We start from the raw sequence: 19,262 nt of genomic DNA on the forward strand, positions 1-19,262 counted from the left end.
CCCCGTCCACCAGAAGTATGGCATCAGGCACTACAGCATTTAACCAGCAAAAAAAAAAAAAAAAATGAAGCTCGAGAGCTACATTTGCTTAGCGCGCACACGATTCCCTTTTTTTGCTCGCTAGTTTCATATATTTGTGCTCACAAGTTCATTTACAAACGCAAAATGTTAAAACACACTTTTTTTTCCCCACCTGGTATTTTTGCGCCCTTTTGACATTGATGTGACGCCATACTAGTTGCTACATGGTGTTTCATGCATGGTATTACATGTGGTTGCTATGGTATCCCAAGTCCTGGCTACAGTGTTGCTAGATTTTCACCATTATATCCACCAAGAATTCACTGAGCCCAAGGTTTTACAAGACTCTTTATTTACAACAAAAGATTACAAGCTATATAAGACAAACTGGATAAAATGAAGGTTCCAAATTAATAAATACATAAACATTTCATTAACAAAAAGCATCAGCTTTGTACTTTATCTATTTTCTATAATTCGGGTGATTCTAATTAAGGCCGTTTTCTCTACAAAATATGTGGAGAATCAGATATAGGCATTATCCAGAGTTGTAGTTTCAGACAGATTCATTTACTGTTCTTCTCAACTTAACAGGATTTAGGTTCATTCATGTTCATTCATTAACTTCCAGTGTAAAAAAAGAGCAAATTATACACAAACACACACTACATATATACATACAGTACAGGCCAAAGGTTTGGACACACCTTCTCTTTTTCAATGCCTTTTTTTTATTTTCATGACTGATATTTACATTGTAGATTCTCACTGAAGCATCAAAACTAAGAATGAATACATGTGGAGTTTTATGTACTTAACAAAAAATAAACTGTCCTCCACAGTCACCGGACCTGAACCCAATCCAGATCCAGGTTTGGGGTGAGCTGAGTACAGACTGAAGAAGGCAAAGGCGCAACAAGTGCTAATAAACACCTCTGGGAACTCCTTCCTTCAAGACTGTCGGAAAACTTTTCATTTCAGGTGGCCACCTCTTGAAGCTCTTTGAGAGAATGATGCCAAGAGTGTGCAAAGCAGTAATCAGAGCAAAGAGAGACTATTTAGTTAAGTACATAAAACTTCACATGTGTTCATTCATAGTTTTGATGCTTCAGTGAGAATCTACAATGTAAATAGTCATGAAAATAAAGAAAACGAACTGAAAAAGAGAAGGTGTGTCCAAACCTTTAGCCTGTACTGTACATTTCCAGCCAAATTGGTTACTGTTCTCCGGTTGTTATTGGAGTACCGGCTCTAGACAGGAAAGTAGAGTGGCAGGTCAGTAAGTGATAAAAATGAGATGCCTGCAGATCGAGGCTGGAACAATAATCACAGTATGCGTTACCTCTTCATATCTCGCTGCCTTTCATTTCATAAGTCATTCATTTTGGTATTAAGTTAGCAGTACAATCACCAACATAGAGATAGTCCTGATCAGTGTTACGATCCAGCCGCTCCAGTTCTGCGGCGCTGCGCTGTACAGACGCAGTCCCTTTACGTTGTTCTGGATGAAGCTGCTGAAGGCAGACACCCTGGCGTAGACTCCCGGCCGATTGGGCTGAGCGCAGCCTAGACCAAAGCTCACGATCCCGGCCTGAACCCATTTACCACTCTCCGACAGACACACCAGAGGACCTCCAGAATCACCCTGAACACACGGATAAGGAGTTACATATTAAAATATTTTTATACATCAGAAACCCCCCTCTTGTACAGGTGCAGCTAAAAAAATGTAATATCATTGAAAAGTTACTTTATTTTAGTAAATCAGTTTAAAATGTGAAACTCATCATATAAATGTATTACACACAGTGACCTATTTCTTTTTTTGTTGATTATGGCTTACAAACAATAAAAACCCAATAAAGTGGCCACAGTGAGTGGAAGCACAAGATAAGACGTTTCTAATAAAGTGGCCACAGTGAGTGGAAGCACAAGATAAGACGTTTCTAATAAAGTGGCCACAGTGAGTGGAAGCACAAGATAAGACGTTTCTAATAAAGTGGCCACAGTGAGTGGAAGCACAAGATATGATGTTTCTAATAAAGTGGCCACAGTGAGGGGAAGTACAAGATAGGACGTTTCTAATAAAGTGGCCACAGTGAGTGGATGCACAAGATAGGACGTTTCTAATAAAGTGGCCACAGTGAGTGGATGCACAAGATAGGACGTTTCTAATAAAGTGGCCACAGTGAGTGGATGCACAAGATAGGACGTTTCTAATAAAGTGGCCACAGTGAGTGGAAGCACAAGATAAGACGTTTCTAATAAAGTGGCCACAGTGAGTGGAAGCACAAGATAAGACGTTTCTAATAAAGTGGCCACAGTGAGTGGATGCACAAGATAGGATGTTTCTAATAAAGTGGCCACAGTGAGTGGAAGTACAAGATAGGACGTTTCTAATAAAGTGGCCACAGTGAGTGGATGCACAAGATAGGACGTTTCTAATAAAGTGGCCACAGTGAGTGGATGCACAAGATAGGACGTTTCTAATAAAGTGGCCACAGTGAGTGGATGCACAAGATAAGACGTTTCTAATAAAGTGGCCACAGTGAGTGGAAGCACAAGATAAGACGTTTCTAATAAAGTGGCCACAGTGAGTGGAAGCACAAGATAAGACGTTTCTAATAAAGTGGCCACAGTGAGTGGATGCACAAGATAGGATGTTTCTAATAAAGTGGCCACAGTGAGTGGAAGTACAAGATAGGACGTTTCTAATAAAGTGGCCACAGTGAGTGGATGCACAAGATAGGACGTTTCTAATAAAGTGGCCACAGTAGAGGGGTTTCCATCCACCAAGTTTTTGCGCATTTTGAAAATGCGCATGAAAAAAGCTGGATGGAAAAAGTCAAAAATTCGAAAAAAGCCCCAAATATCGCAAAACGATTTTTACGCTAGGAGGGGGTGGAAAAGTTAGAATATCGCATCGCCAAAATTCGGAAAAACTGGATGGAAAAGGGTTTTTCGCATAAAAAATGACGTATCACCTGTGGTATATGGTGCGCCGCGTTATTGCGCTGTGCTATTTCTCGCGCCTCCGTCGCGTCCGGTAATGCAATGTACCGGTTCATTAGTTTTATTCGTATTGCTTGGCATACAGCGTACACACAACGATGGACTGTTGTAACGCTTACACCAAATGTTTCACCCACTACTCTGTACTCAGCACAGGTGGCCAGCTTGTATATGGCGATGGCGATTCTCTTATCAGTTGGCAAAGGTGGGCGATGACTGGAAATACGTGGCCCTACATATGGTCCAATCATGACGCACAGCTTTTCGAAAGTTGTTTTGGACATTCTAAAATGCCGAATCCAAAGCTGATCAGAAAAATGGCTCTGAACGATGTTCTCCCAGAACAGTTTGTTTCGTTTGCGCTCCCAGGTATACGGTGGCTGTCGCCGTGGTCGCGCCGAGATTTCCGCCCTTAATAACGTTTCCAGTGCTCGTCCTGCCCGGCGTCTTTGAACAGCAAACATCATCACCATGTAGAGACGGCAAATGGACACGAAAATAATTCTGCACAGAGCAAAAACAGAATCAAACCTCTCCATGCTTGTTTGGCGTCCTCTCCCACGTTATCTAAAGTTTATTCGCATAACTGTAGTGAATGGAAACACGGCTTAATTCGCATTTTTTCCTGCCGAAATTTGGAAATTGCGCATTCTTTTTTCGAAAGGTTTGGATGGAAACCTGCCTAGTGAGTGGATGCACAAGATAGGACGTTTCTAATAAAGTGGCCACAGTGAGTGGAAGCACAAGATAGGACGTTTCTAATAAAGTGGCCACAGTGAGTGGAAGCACAAGATAGGAGGTTTCTAATAAAGTGGCCACAGTGAGTGGAAGCACAATGTAGCCATCAGTGATGAATTAGACAGGGAGTGAAAGCATTTAGCAAATGTTTCTAATAAAGTGGCCAGTAAGCCTCTTCTTACCTGGCAGGAATCTTTGCCCCCCTCTTTGTAACCAGCGCAGATCATGTCATGCCGAATGCCGAATTTTTCTCCTGTAAACATCTCCTGACATGCTGATTGGCCGATGATTGGCACCTGTACCTGCTGCAGTGTGCCCACGCCCTGCAGAGAGACTACATCCACACACAGAGGAGGGCGTGAACAGAGCTGTACAGGTATGCTGAGTAGAGGTATAACGATACAAAAAAATTCACGGTTCGGTTCACACATCGGTATAAACCCCACGGGTTTCGGTACGTTTTTGGTACGGTTGGTGTAAAAAATAAAAAGGCTGGGTATTCTGTATAGCCTCACTTTTATTAACTTCATAATAAGAATGAATCTTCATTATAATCATGTTTTGTTTTTTTGGGATGGAATGTTTTAACAGGGCTTGAGCTCTTTTTTTAACCCTCCTGTTAATAAAATCTGTTAATTTGACCCGTTTTAAAGTTTAAAGATCTAGGAAAAATATTTTTTCAGTGTGAAACTTAAAGAGCGCAATCAACATATAATATGAAAATGGTTCATCTCACATATTTGCAAAACCCCCTGCAAAAACTAAAACTAAAAGAAAATTGCAATGTTATATAAAACTATTGTTTTATATGTTGGTCTTTTAAAAGTAATAAAGAAGTAAAACAAAAAGCTTGAACGTGTATTTTTTTTATGAAAAACGAGTGAATTATCCTAATTGAACCATTACCTGTTAGCAGTAAGGAACACCATTGCACTAAATACTGATATAATAATTAGTAATGGAGTTTGTCAGGATTTTTTCTGGTTTCAGATATCTTTTGGATAATTAAACATGCACTGGTTTAAAATGACCTTGGAACACCATTGTTGTTCCTGACAAATGAACATAACAGGAGGGTTAAATGCTTGAAACCAGGGTTCTTTCCTACTGTCATCATGAGAGGCTCCATCTATTTTCTTAAACATATTGAGAGATAAAGAGGGTGTGAGAGAGAGAGTGCGAGTGAGAGAGAGAGAGAGAGAGGCAGGGCTGAGCTAGGTCAGTACCCCCTCCTCATCACCATACAGAAACGAGCTCTAAAATTCTGGAAGCACATAAAATCCAGTGACCCCCAGTCACTGCACTACCAAGCACTGTCCGAACAGGAGCTCAACATTGAGCGGAGTCCCCTCAGCCAGCTGGTCCTCAACCTCAGTGACCTAAAACCCAACAACATTACTGATAACAGATATCCTCACCACACACTCACTCAGACCATCAGACCCAACCAAATCACAACCCAACAACAACAACACTACCTCACACACTGGACCCACACTACACAACAACAATCCAAACTGCAATGCTACACAGCCCTCAATCGTGATTACACACTGGCCCCATACCTCACAGTTCTCAGAGAGAGGTCACTGAGGAAGATCCTCACCAGGTACAGATAGATAGATAGATAGATAGATAGATAGATACTTTATTAATCCCCAATGGGGAAATTCATTTGTCCAACAGCACACAAATAACAACAACAAAAAAACAAAAACACACAAAAAACATACACGACAGAGTCCACACCCAGGTACAAAAAAAAGTGCTAAATGGTGCTTATTAAGTACACACATCAGGTGTTAAGTAGTCTAATTCCAGCAGGAACAAATGACCTGCGGAACCTCTCAGTCCTACAGCAGAGAGAGAGGAGTCTATCACTGCGCCTGCTCCTCTGAGCTGCCAGGATCCCATGCAGAGGGTGACTGCTATTACTGAGGATACCCTCCATTAAACACCTCATCCTCTTCTCCACTAACTGACCCACAGAGTCCACTTTCCCGCCCATAACTGACACACACTTCCTTACAAGCTTATCCAGTCTGTTCCTGTCCCTAACAGTAATGCTGCTTCCCCAGCAGGCAACACCAAAGAAGACAGCACTCGACACAACCGAATGATAGAATGTGTGCAGAAACTCTTTACACACATCAAATGATTTAAGCTTCCTGAGGAAGTAAAGCCTGCTCTGTCCTTTTTTATATGCTGCACTCGTCTGCACTGACCAGTCCAGTTTGTTGTCCAGGTGGACTCCGAGATACTTATATGACTGAACATTCTCAATGATCTGTCCATCGATGATAACAGGCTGATGGGAATGTTTCAGTCTCCGGAAATCCACGATCATCTCCTTGGTCTTCAGTGCATTGAGGAGAAGACCTTTTCTTCTACTCCAGGCTGTAAAGGCAGCAACAAGATCTCTGTACTCTCTTTCATCCCCACCTCTTATACATGCCACCACAGCTGTGTCGTCTGAATATTTCTGAATGTGGCAAAGTTCAGACATATGTTTAAAATCAGCAGTGTAAAGAGTGAAGAGAAATGGTGACAATACTGTACCCTGAGGAGCCCCAATGTTGGTTACCACCGTCTCAGACCTGCAACCACCCAAACTGACATACTGCGGACGCTCTGTGAGATAGCTGTAAATCCATGTGACTAACATAGCATCCACACCTATCATCTCCAGCTGTTCCCTCAGAAACTGCGGCCTGATAGTGTTAAAGGCACTTGTAAAATCAAAAAACATGATCCTTGTGTATCCCCCTGTCCCGTCCAGAAACGAAAGTATCTTGCGGGTCATATATATTACTGCATCCTCCACACCCATGTTCTCCTGATATGCAAACTGTAAGGGGTCCACAGCCTGCTGCACCTGAGGCTTGAGAACCCGCAGCAAAAGCCTCTCCAATGTCTTCATGATCACTGAAGTCAGGGCCACTGGTCTGTGGTCCTTCACCCCTACCGGCCTCCCTACTTTAGGGACCGGCACGAGGCATGATGTTTTCCACTGGACAGGCACTTGTCCTGTGCGCAGACTCAGGTTGAAAATTGATTGTAGAGGCATCGCCAGTCCTGATGCACATTCTCTTAGAACCCGAGGCGATACGCCATCAGGACCCGCAGCTTTCCCTGGACGCAGCCTACGTAGTTCAGCATAAACCTCATCTATGGAAAAGCTATGTGGGGTCACAGCAGTACATCTGGAACAGCTGCCGGGTGGAGCAGTGCAGGTGGTCACAGCAGAGGGGGTGGTACAACTGCCAGATGGAGTAGAGCAAGTGGTCCCCACAGAGGAGGTGGTACAGCTGCCGGGTGGAGCAGAGCAGGTGGTCCCAGCAGAGGAGGTGGTACAACTGCCAGATGGAGTAGAGCAAGTGGTCCCCACAGAGGAGGTGGTACAGCTGCCGGGTGGAGCAGAGCAGGTGGTCACAGCAGAGGAGGTGGTACAGCTGCCGGGTGGAGCAGAGCAGGTGGTCACAGCAGAGGAGGTGGTACAGCTGCCGGGTGGAGCAGAGCAGGTGGTCACAGCAGAGGAGGTGGTACAGCTGCCGGATGGAGCAGAGCAGGTGGTCACAGCAGAGGAGGTGGTACAGCTGCTGGGTGGAGTAGAGCAGGTGGTCCCAGCAGAGGAGGTGGTACAGCTGCCGGGTGGAGCAGAGCAGGTGGTCACAGCAGAGGAGGTGGTACAGCTGCCGGGTGGAGCAGAGCAGGTGGTCACAGCAGAGGAGGTGGTACAGCTGCCGGATGGAGCAGAGCAGGTGGTCCCAGCAGAGGAGATGGTACAGCTGCCGGGTGGAGCAGAGCAGGTGATCCCAGCAGAGGAGGTGGTACAGTTGATAAAACACAGATCTAACGTGTTGTTATATCTGGTGGGGCAAATGACATACTGTGTGAATCCCCCTAAATGAGTGCTCATGTCCACATGATTAAAATCACCCGATATAATAATACAGGAATCAGGGTGGGCGGACTGTACATTCGCCACTGCCTCCTGAATGACGTCACACGCGTACGTAGGCTGAGCGCCCGGCGGGATGTAAACAATAATGGCGACGATGTGGGAGAACTCCCTCGGCACATAATAGGGTCTCAAACCAACTACTAAAAGCTCTACTTCGCGATGACATACCCTCTCTTTCACAGTAATATGTCCGGAATTACACCACTTCTCATTCACAAGCAGAACGAGACCCCCACCTCTAGTTTTCCCACACAATTCCGGATTTCTATCAGCACGTACCATGGTGAAGCCGGTGATGCTAACAGCAGAGTCCGGGATGTCGTTATTTAGCCATGATTCCGTGAGGAAATATAAACTGCCCTCTCGGTAAGTCCTGTCATTCTTCATCAGCCCTTCCAGCTCTTCACATTTATTAGCAAGAGAGTTGACATTACCCATTATAATGGATGGTAGGAACGGCTTATATCTCCATCTCCTAGCCTTTAGCTTCGCCCCAGCACGGCAACCACGGAAAGGTTTCCTAAGTTCAGGCGGTATAGGGTGTTTAATCCCACTCGATTTAAGCCGTAACTGTAGAAGCTCCGCTCTAGTGTACTTATACAGGCACATACTCAGAGTATAACCTACTCCAAACAAAAACAAAGTAAACACATACACAAATATACGCAAAGAAAATACGAGCTGTTTGGACTTGCTGCCACTGCGCGGCGCATGCGTGGATACAAAGAGAACTAGTGGACTTCTGGATACAGACTCAGTGAGCACGGTCTGGCTGTAGAAACTGGGCATCACAGACAGAGCTGGGCTCCCAGAGAGGCCAGGCTGTGCTCTCACTGTGATCTCGCAGTGGTGGAGACAGAGCTGCATTTCCTCACAGAATGTTCTAGATATGAGTCTGTGAGAACCCGGTTCTACCAGAGAACGAGCAGAGTCTGCCCTGAGTTCCAGCTCTGCTCAGACTCTGAGAAGCTCCAGTATATACTGGGAGAGAAGAGAGAGCTGATCACTCAGGCAGCTCGATATGTTACAGACTGTCACAACCTGAGGGACAACCAGTGTGGACAAAACCACACAATATAAATTATTATAACTCATTTCTAATATTACTGATTCATTGATATTATTACACATTTATAAAGTCTCCACACTCTTATTTCCTTCTATTTGAATGATCATTAATAATAATTATAAGTGTTAATCCTGTAAATAATCATTTCTGTTGGTGTAATTGTATATATGTAATCTTTCTTTTAATTATTTATTATTAATTATTATTATTGTTTGTTTTCTGTTTTATGCTTTGGCAATAGTGTTGACTTTTACATTCATGCCAATAAAGCACTGTTGAATTGAATTGAGAGGGTTCTGAGATTAACTAACCCACTGACCCCTAACACACCACAGCCTCAGTCCAGCACTGCTGACCAAAGTCCAATCAGAGTCCACCAAATCATCGAACAGACCAAATCAGACTATCTACAACACTGGGACAACCACACCAGAACCCAGTCCAAATTAGAATGCTATCGGGCCCTAAACAGACAGTATGAATTAGCAGAATATTCTACACCGTCAGAGATCCACAGCAGAGACAGATCCTGACCAAGTACCGGCTCAGTGACCACAGCCTGGCCGTAGAGACCGGCAGGTAACAGTCCTGGCTGCCCAGAGAAGAACGAGTGTGTGGTCACTGTGAGAGCGGTGAGGTCGAGACAGAACTGCACTTCCTCCTGCACTGTACAAAATATAACCTTATTAGAAACAATTTCACCCAAACCCTAAAAACCCTGAGCGAATGTGAATTGGCAAAAATATTTCTTGGTGAAGATAAAACAGCACCTCTTGCTGCCAAATATGTGGCAACTTGTCACCGCCTGAAAGACAGTGAGTAACTCCCCTAATAAAGAACTGTTAATATTATTATACTTGATCATTATAATCACTATAATTTTTATTATTACTATTGTTATTATTGTTGTTTTTACTATTTTCATCATTATTATTATTATTATTATTGTTATTTTTCATATATATTTTTTTTATTTAATTGATGTTTATGTTAACATTTTCATTGTTGTTTCACTATACGTTCGGTTTTGACACTTGTGTGCTTTGGCAACATTGTTTTTTTAAAACAGTCACGCTAATAAAGTCAATTTGAATTGAATTGAATTGAGAGGGTGCGAGAGAGAGAGAGGGTGCGAGAGAGAGAGAGTGCAAGAGAGAGGGGGGGTGTGAGAGAGAGAGAGGGTGCGAGAGAGAGAGTGCAAGAGAGAGAGAGAGGGTGCGAGAGAGAGAGAGTGCAAGAGAGAGGGGGGTTGTGAGAGAGAGAGAGGGGGGGTGTGAGAGAGAGGGGGGGGTGTGAGAGAGAGAGGGGGGGTGTGAGAGAGAGAGGGGGGGTGTGAGAGAGTGGGGGTGAGAGAGAGTGGGGGAGAGAGAAAGAGAGAGTGCGAGAGAGAGAGAGGGTGAGAGAGAGAGAGGGCGAGAGAGAGAGAGGGTGTGAGAGTGCGAGAGAGAGAAGGAGTGTGAGGGAGAGAGGGTGAGAGAGAGAGAGGGCGAGAGAGAGAGGGTGTGAGAGTGCGAGAGAGAGAGAGTGCGAGAGAGAGAGAGGGCGAGAGAGAGAGAGGGTGTGAGAGTGCGAGAGAGAGAGAGGGTGTGAGAGAGAGAGAGTGCAAGAGAGAGGGGGGGGTGTGAGAGTGCGAGAGAGAGAAGGAGTGTGAGAGAGAGAGGGTGAGAGAGAGAGGGCGAGAGAGAGAGAGGGCGAGAGAGAGAGAGGGCGAGAGAGAGAGAGGGTGTGAGAGTGCGAGAGAGAGAAGGAGTGTGAGGGAGAGAGGGTGAGAGAGAGAGAGAGGGCGAGAGAGAGGGTGTGAGAGTGCAAGAGAGAGGGGGGGTGAGAGAGAGAGAGGGGGGGTGTGAGAAAGAGAGGGGGGGTGTGAGAGAGAGAGGGGGGGTGTGAGAGACAGGGGGGGTGTGAGAGAGAGGGGGGGTGTGAGAGAGAGAGGGGGGGTGTGAGAGAGAGAGGGGGGGTGAGAGAGAGGGGGGGGGTGTGAGAGAGAGGGGGGGGTGTGAGAGAGAGGGGGGGGTGTGAGAGAGAGAGGGGGGGTGTGAGAGAGAGGGGGGGTGTGAGAGAGAGGGGGGGGGTGTGAGAGAGAGGGGGGGGTGTGAGAGAGGGGGGGGTGAGAGAGTGGGGGTGAGAGAGAGTGGGGGTGAGAGAAAGTGAGAGTGCGAGAGAGAGAGAGGGCGAGAGAGAGAGAGGGCGAGAGAGAGAGAGGGTGTGAGAGTGCGAGAGAGAGAGAGGGTGTGAGAGTGCGAGAGAGAGTGCGAGAGAGAGAGAGGGCGAGAGAGAGAGAGGGCGAGAGAGAGAGAGGGCGAGAGAGTGCGAGAGAGAGGGTGAGAGAGAGAGAGAGAAGGAGTGTGAGAGAGAGAGGGTGAGAGAGCGAGGGCGAGAGAGAGAAGGAGTGTGAGAGAGAGAGAGAGAGAGTGCGCAAGAGAGAGAGTCTCCTATAGGCTGTAGTGTGTATTCTGCGTGCGTTTTTATGCAAACCGAAACGTGAAACCCATACACATACTGTTACACCCCTAGTGCTGAGGTGGTCAAATAAACAAAAATATATGAATACAAATACAGATCATACAGCAAAAGAATAAAGTTTATATCAGAATGATGCCCCTCTCCAATCTGTCCTCCATCACTTCTCTCTGTGCTCACCTCCATCTCTGATGTCCCCCCAGCCGGTGATGGTGCACTGCGTGCCTTCAGCAAACTGCATGTCTGAATCCGGCAGGCAGATGGGCTGGATGACTTCACTCCAGGTGACTGGTGAGCTTAGCATCACCAGAGCTATGTCCTCGCCTAGCTCGGCGTCTGTGTAGCCGAAAGGAACCACAATCTGTTTGATTTGGCGCTCCATCTCGTGTGGGTTCCAGCCATGTAGTTGCAGTCTACCTGCGTAGACATTGTAGGGGGACACGTCGGATGGACTGGATGGAGAAAAAAGAAAAGCTTTTGACAAAACAGGAATGTCCTCATAACGCCATCAGAACAATGCTACATGCTGTATTGATCATCAGCATCTGAAAGTTTCCTTATCAAAGGAGATAATCAGAATTGTATAGGTAAGCTATTTAACTCCAAGAACACTGTATCAACTGTTAAAGGAGATCCCTGCACTGACCATAACATAGATATATATACATAGACTCCACATAGCCTGCCTCCTGCATAGATGTATACATACAGTCATATGAAAAAGTTTGTGCACCCCTATTAATCTTAATCATTTTTAGTTGTAAATATTTGGGTGTTTGCAACAGCCATTTCAGTTTGATATATCTAATAACTGATGGACACAGTACTATTTCAGGATTGAAATGAGGTTTATTGTACTAACAGAAAATGTGCAATATGCATTAAACCAAAATTTGACCGGTGCAAAAGTATGGGCACCCTTATCATTTTATTGATTTGAATACTCCTAACTACTTTTTACTGACTTACTGAAGCACAGAATTGGTTTGGTAACCTCATTGAGCTTTGAACTTCATATCCAGGTGTATCCAATCATGAGAAAAGGTATTTAAGGTGTATTCTATTTTTAAATGTTAATTTACATTTACTTACATTTTACAGTGTCTCAATTGTTACAATTAAAGTTACAGTAATAATAAATTAATTCTATATGGTAATGGCATATATAATGTCACTACAAAGTATTTTTATATATACACACTCAAACTCCAAGACCACACTCACTTAGGAAAACAGTGAGCTGCAGAAAGTACCCAGTTCTCACTGATGAGTGTCCCTCCACAAATATGCTCTGACTTTTTCTGAGAAAGAAAAAAGAAAAGAAAAAATGGTTATTGATGGTATAAGTGCAGTTACCTCAGAATAAAGTCAAAACAAAAAGAGAAATACAACAATTAAACACCAGCAGTGATAAAAAAAAAAAAAGGCGAGAAAAGCTGAATGCTCCTCATCACGCAGGTCTAATGACTGCTAAGAAATGTGACATCAGTCTCAAAAAACACAGTCAAACTGCACCTAAATTTTTCAAACTAGTGACTGAAATAGAAAATCGGGTTCAGCTACCACAAGGAAACTAAAAACAGTTTTGATTGAAACAAAATAGAAAAGCAAAAATAGAAAATCTACCAAATGCAAAGTTGTTAGAGTCTAAAACTCACCTGGTACACCTGATATTAAACTACACCCACAGTACCAGCGGTGAAAGGTCACACACAATACATGAAACATGGTGGTGGTAGTGCAAATGTGTGGGGATGCTTTGCTGCTTCATGGGACTGTACTTGCTGTAACTTGCAGTAATCTGGAATCATGATTTCCTATTTCTTACAGAATAACATGAAGCAGAATATGTTTGGCCATTGGCCAAACTCAATCAAGCAAACTCAGCATTTTTTAGTAAGCAACAGAGCTTTTTAAAAACATTTTTTGGCTGTTTGAATGAGCAAAATCTGTTCCGAATGAGGTTAACTAACATTGCAACACTGTAGAAGCATAGAGCTATTATATAATAAAAATGTTTATTAAGAACAGCTACAGACAGCGCTGTAAATCAGTGTGTAATGCAGGCAAGTGGAGGAGCTCACGTGTGTGTGAGCCCCAGAGCTGCATGATTATAATATATTATACATTTATAATGATTATAATATTATATATTTTAACGTTTTATTTGTTACTTTGCTGTATTTTGATCATCACACCAAAGCTTTATATAACATTAAAAAAAAGACCATTTTCTTGGGTCGGGTGTTGGGTCGGGTGTTGGGTCGGGTGTTGGGTCGGGTGTTGGGTCGGGTGTTGGGTCGGGTGTTGGGTCGGGTGTTGGGTCGGGTGTTGGGTCGGGTGTTGGGTCGGGTGTTGGGTCGGGTGTTGGGTCGGGTGTTGGGTCGGGTGTTGGGTCGGGTGTTGCAAAAAATCTTAATTCAAATCCAATGGGAGTCAAAATTCATGTTGCCCAAATAGAGTCCAATTGGCCTCAGAAATTGGAAGCAGATCATTCAAAAGAATTCAGTTATTTCTATTATATCATTAATACATTACCTGTATGTCCACCTGCCACGGCCAGTGACCCTCTGAAGCATCGGTTCCCCCGACTATCCTGCTCTGCACACCACGACCACATTCTGAAACAGAGAAATTCAAGACACGTCTGTTAGAGAGAAACACTCAGTTCTACAGTAGCTAAACTTGAATATACAGGTGTGTTCAGGTGTGTACAGGTGTAGAGTATGGCTTGTGCTCACACGCATGCACACACCCAGAGACAGAGATGGATCTGCCACTATTCTGAGAGATGTGGGCGTAAATTTGACTCTCAAATATGGGCCATATCGCCCACCTCTATCACAGCCACGCCAAAAGTTATGGAACTGAAACTAGTACTGTGTTCAATTCTATTATTGTGTGTCCCAAGTATTATTGTACAGAGATATATGCAGGGTGTTGTTTAGGAAAAAAGAGATCCTCATAGAAAACCTTATAGGATTCATTAACATTTCTTACACAGAGAAATGAAAAAAGTCATGGGACAGGAAAAGTCATGGTTCCATTATTTCAGCTGGTTTTCATTCCGGCTTCTCCTCGTTCAATAAAACCCCAATCCAGATAAATCTCTCCATCCAGATAGAGTGAATCTGATTGTAATTGGATGTAGAGAAGTATAAACATATATAATTCCGACTCCCTATTGGTTTATACTGTGATCCATCACACCTGCACACGTACTTTTGACCCCATCCACTGTGGATGTTACACAATGTCATCTATGGCAAATTCCCAAATGCCCGCATAACTTAAAAAAAAATAATATTCCATCTATCTAGCACCCACAAACAGCTCTTAATCCAACTCTGATTATTCACAGCCTCTGATTTAACCTTACTCACAAGATAAATCCTCACAACTTATACAGGTGTGGGCATTCTGAAGGTGTCCACTGAGGTAACACTACATGATCCAATTACAGTGTAAAAGAAACATGAACTGGTGGGATTGGATAGTGACGACTATGACTGCATTTATCATATGCCTTCTCATCACCACCACTGTAAAGAAACCTTAAGAGTGGAGATTTTCCACAAAATACAACAGCAGCTTTAAACCAAGCCCCATGCAGAATTATGTAGAATTATATACTCTGTTAAATGTTAGCATGTTGCTGTATCCTTATAAATCCAAACGCCAACAAAGCATCTTAAATCAAAACACAGCATTATACAAAAGTGGATCACCGTCACCAGACAAACCCAGTTTTATATTCTAAAGCCAAAAAAATGCCCCAGGAAATCCAGGAATTGCTATTTAATATAGTACTGTAGCCAGGTAAATTCAGATATAATATACCTAATGGAAAAGGCAATAAAAAGTAGTGGTCATTTGATACCAAGAGTATTAAGAAGGTTCTCCATCTGCACAAAGAGATTATGTGCTGGGCCAGATACAATTACAGGAAAACTCTCTAAGTTGAATAATGAGAGTTCTGTACATGTAAACGACAATCTGTGAGATTCAAACACTGTAGTTCCTCCTTTAAAAGATCAGCAAGCAGAACCAAAATCAGAAATGTAAAATGTGTCTCTTCTTTATAAAAAAAAAAAAAAAAAGTGTAATGGGTAAAACAGGACACTTAGGGCTGGAATCAGTGAAAGATTGCAGGTTTTTGCAAAACTAATTTGCACATAATTTCCTGCAAATTTACTATTAAATTGGCAGTCAGTATTATTCTGTTTCTAAACTGAAAGCAGAAGCATTTCTGAGTGGAGAAGAATATGGATATGGATTTATATGCTCTGATTTGGTTCTTTAGTATTATTTGTATTCTGGAATTATCCAGTGTCTGTGTTAAATTTATAGTATGCTATTGTCTGCTCCCTTTTACCTACCTATTCCCTGTTGTTAAACATTTGTAAAACTTTGATCACACAAAAAATATTCAAAACTTGTAATTGTGTGTTTTTCAGGGTTTATTTATATCGCAAAGTATATTGTTCTCAAAAACACCCACAAATATTGTGATATTATCTTAGAGCCAAGTACTAACCCTTTCCAGTTAAGAAACCAGTATCTTGTTATAGTGGAGCAGCTTCTCCACGCTTTGCGGTTCGTTTGTGTAGAGAAAGATCCAACAACCACTTCGCTTAATTACACTGACAAATACCTGAAGAGCACCAAAACTCACCAGGCTTCTATTTATTGAAGCTTCTTCAGCTTTTAAAACAGTGCAGCCTTTGTCTCTTCCTAATCCTGATTTCATCAAAGTTTAAACTGTAACCTGAAGGTCTCTGAAGGTAAAAACACAACAGCGCACTGTCTGAACAGAGTTTAACTTTTACTGTTTCTGGATTTATCTCCAGTACTGCTTATTTTATACTTACTGCAGGAGCCGACAGGAGGACAGATATATATAAATATATATTTATATATACATTTAAATATATATTTTTAAATGTAGTGACATTTCATATTCATTATATATTCAATGTTTTGCTTGGTTCTCTGTCCTGCGATTACATTTCTGAAAAGCCGTTTTGTTACGTCATCAGATGTACCGGTAAAAGGCTTTACAAATAAATTTAATTTAATATAACATTTAAACACATTTAATGTATTTATCATTAATATTGTGATGGTCTCTAGTATAAATAAATGATCTTTATGATATGTATATATATGATATATATGCTATATATTTTTGGTGCTCCAGTTTCAGGCTGTTGTAATTCAGTGGAGGATTAGTGGGCGGGGAAAAGCGACAGGATTTCGGCTCTTACTCATGAATATTCATGAAATGCAAACTTATTGCCTCTGATTGGGTAACAGCACAGTGATTTTAATTTAAGACTTTAAATAAAGTATAAATACAATAAACAATGACACATCTGACATGTGACATCCGGGCTCATTTATAGTAATTCACATCCAAAACTACACAACTGCTGAACAACCTGCATGTATCCTTCCTCTATGAACCCATTTTAGCCCAAAATAGTCCCAAAACAGCCTAACTACCGGTACTTGCAAGTATCCCTCCACCAATTTATTTGAGATTAAATTTTATAAACTTCTACTCTAAAAAGTCTCAAAAATACAAAATAAAAAAGTGCCAAACCCAGTATTAGGATTGATGGAAATACCATAAACCATGGCTTTAAAACATTTAACGGTATCTTCAAATAAAGAACAGTATTTCATAAATATGACAAAGTGAATGTTATGATATTAATAAGCCCTCATTGTATGCAAGACTTAAGTAAATAATAGGGGAATACACTGAAATTAAATGTAACATTTTTTATTCACTAGTGCATGACTTAACTGTCCTTGTTCCTTATGAATTCTATGGCTTTTCCACTCAATTTCAGATGCAGAATACTGAGTTAAAACATAAGAGCCCTGGTAGAGAAGTTATAGCAAATGAGAACAGCTTTTTTAAAAAATGTCAAAAATGATCAAATCAAAAAAATCTAAAATATCCCTTTTAAAATCAAACAGGAAAAGATTGTATTATGCACATAGTATTACACACACTGCAGTATGATTACTGCATATGCATACATTGTGATTACAATGTGATTACTCACTCTAAATAATTATTGATAAATAGGACATTTTCATTTACACAAATTCAAAGCTCTGATTTTGGACAGTTTTAATGCTTTTTATTGCATACACAAAAAAAAGCTAAACAAACATCTTAATATTAAATAACTGTATTAATCTATATTGATCATAGCAGTGCGTCTCTTGTATACCTGATCTATTTATTTATTAGTTTTTTTTTTAATCAATTAATTCTGACCCCCAAATTTGATTAAAATTACTGCTTTATTACTCCACATGGTGGAGCTAATCAAATGCATAGGATAAACCTCTGGTGACGAATTTTGGTTGCCAGATTCTGTGAAACTGACACCAATAAATCAGTATTTTATTCTCTTCAGTAACACAGAACTGTATTGTAATATATTGAATATCATAGAATAAGAATGTCATCATGATCATGTTTTTCACTCTTAATGTGTAAGATACGGTTTACTCCATAAGATATGCAATTATGTATATTATTTGTGTATTATTTAAACAAAAAATATATTACATATATATGATAAATACTATATACAGTACTGTGCAAAGTTTTAGGCACCAAATGGCACTAATGAATTCATCTCAGCAATATGAGTGTTTTTACCTGAAAAAAGCACCACATATGATTTGAACAGATGCAAATAAACATAAATACAGGAAAACATAACAAGAAATTCTCATTTTAACTAAGTATGTTATATCCTGTGAGCCTGAAGCTGAAGAACAAAGTGTAGAGATTCCAGATTTCTCCTGGATGCTCCTCAGCCAGCACGTGTATATTATGTTCAGTTCCGTCAGCAGCTCACCTTATTTACCACATTTACCAGTAATTTACCAAACCAGGTGTTGATTAATATGATGAGAACTAGAAATAACCCTATTAAACTCAGATGAGGAGGAGAGATAAGGAGACGTTTTTTTAAAGGAAAACAGGGCTGTAAAAGCTGCTGTGCTTTTTGTAAAATTGCTGTTTGTATTTATTGTAATGCTGTAATGTGTTTTACTGAGCTAATAAACACTTACTGCCCAGATAAGAAGCTTTTACTTTACTGAAAACCCCACAGGTGCCTAAAACATTTGCACAGTACAGTATATATATAATAACAATTTAGGACCAGATTTTGGATTCTCATATTCATCTGTCTAACACACACACACACACACACACACACAATCACAGGAGGTCATTCTCTTACCTTGTGCTTTACTCGTCGTCCACAGACCTTTGGATAGGGCGTGGGAGAAACAGCGGGAGAGACGTGGGAGAAACACGGAAGAAAAAAAACTCGTAAATCCACAGTAAACCTCACAGTTCAAAAACAACAACATATCAGAGCTTTCAGTTACAGGTGAGCTCAGAATACCTGCTGCTTACCTGCCAGAACCAGCAGAACCGCCCCCAGAACCCGAGCACGAGACCACCGACCCATCCTCAAACTAATCCAGAACCAGAACCAGAACCAGAACAATTAGACCAGCTGAACCGGAGCGGAGCTGAACCGGAGCGGAGCGGAGCGGGAGCTGCTGAGGAGCCGCAGTGAGAGAGAGGAGGAGCGGCGGAGTTTCGGTCCCGAGACGCGGAGCGAGTTTCACCACCAACAAAATACCTGAAAAATTACCTCCCGCTCTCAGCCAATCACAACCCGCCCTTCTGCCGCGCGCAGCTCACCTCGCTGCTCTCGCGCGATTTTGACCATTTCCTTTTTGGAGCTGATCATAAAATTAGGTCTTTAACTAAAAATAGAACAAATAAACAGTAAGATGTATGATTTTGATTAGAAATGTGTTTTTATAGAACAAGAAATAACCTACTCTCAATACAAATGAATACATTGAAAAATAAAACAAAACTAAATATATAAAAAACGTCCAAAAGCTTTAAAACCAATTAAAAAGTATTAAACTTAAAAAATATAT

General features: G+C 41.8%; 1 protein-coding gene and 1 long non-coding RNA gene across 3 annotated transcripts; one reads left to right on the top strand and one right to left on the bottom strand.

Annotated features, from left to right (window-relative positions):
- Positions 1–351: 351 nt before the first annotated feature.
- zgc:92313 (serine protease) lies at positions 352–18,966 on the bottom strand. 2 transcript variants are annotated; one of them, XM_022669249.2, is made up of 7 exons: positions 18,721–18,966; positions 18,542–18,568; positions 13,803–13,885; positions 12,489–12,565; positions 11,445–11,716; positions 3,954–4,105; positions 352–1,666 (listed from the first exon to the last, which is right to left on the bottom strand). In XM_022669249.2, the coding sequence occupies exons 1-7, from the start codon at positions 18,773–18,775 to the stop codon at positions 1,412–1,414; spliced, it is 921 nt and encodes a 306-aa protein (XP_022524970.1). In that variant the 5' UTR covers positions 18,776–18,966; the 3' UTR covers positions 352–1,411. The 2 variants fall into 2 exon arrangements, with proteins under 2 accessions (XP_022524970.1, XP_049320705.1); XM_049464748.1 differs by lacking the exons at positions 11,445–11,716; positions 12,489–12,565; positions 13,803–13,885; positions 18,542–18,568; positions 18,721–18,966 and adding an exon at positions 8,170–9,745.
- Positions 7,017–7,488, top strand: LOC125781243 (uncharacterized). The gene is made up of 3 exons (XR_007424452.1): positions 7,017–7,070; positions 7,215–7,310; positions 7,407–7,488. It is a non-coding gene; the product is annotated as an uncharacterized LOC125781243 (long non-coding RNA).
- Positions 18,967–19,262: the final 296 nt, after the last annotated feature.

The sequence above is a fragment of the Astyanax mexicanus genome, chromosome 15 (genome assembly GCF_023375975.1).
Source record: "Astyanax mexicanus isolate ESR-SI-001 chromosome 15, AstMex3_surface, whole genome shotgun sequence".
NCBI classification, from domain to species: Eukaryota; Metazoa; Chordata; class Actinopteri; order Characiformes; family Acestrorhamphidae; genus Astyanax; species Astyanax mexicanus.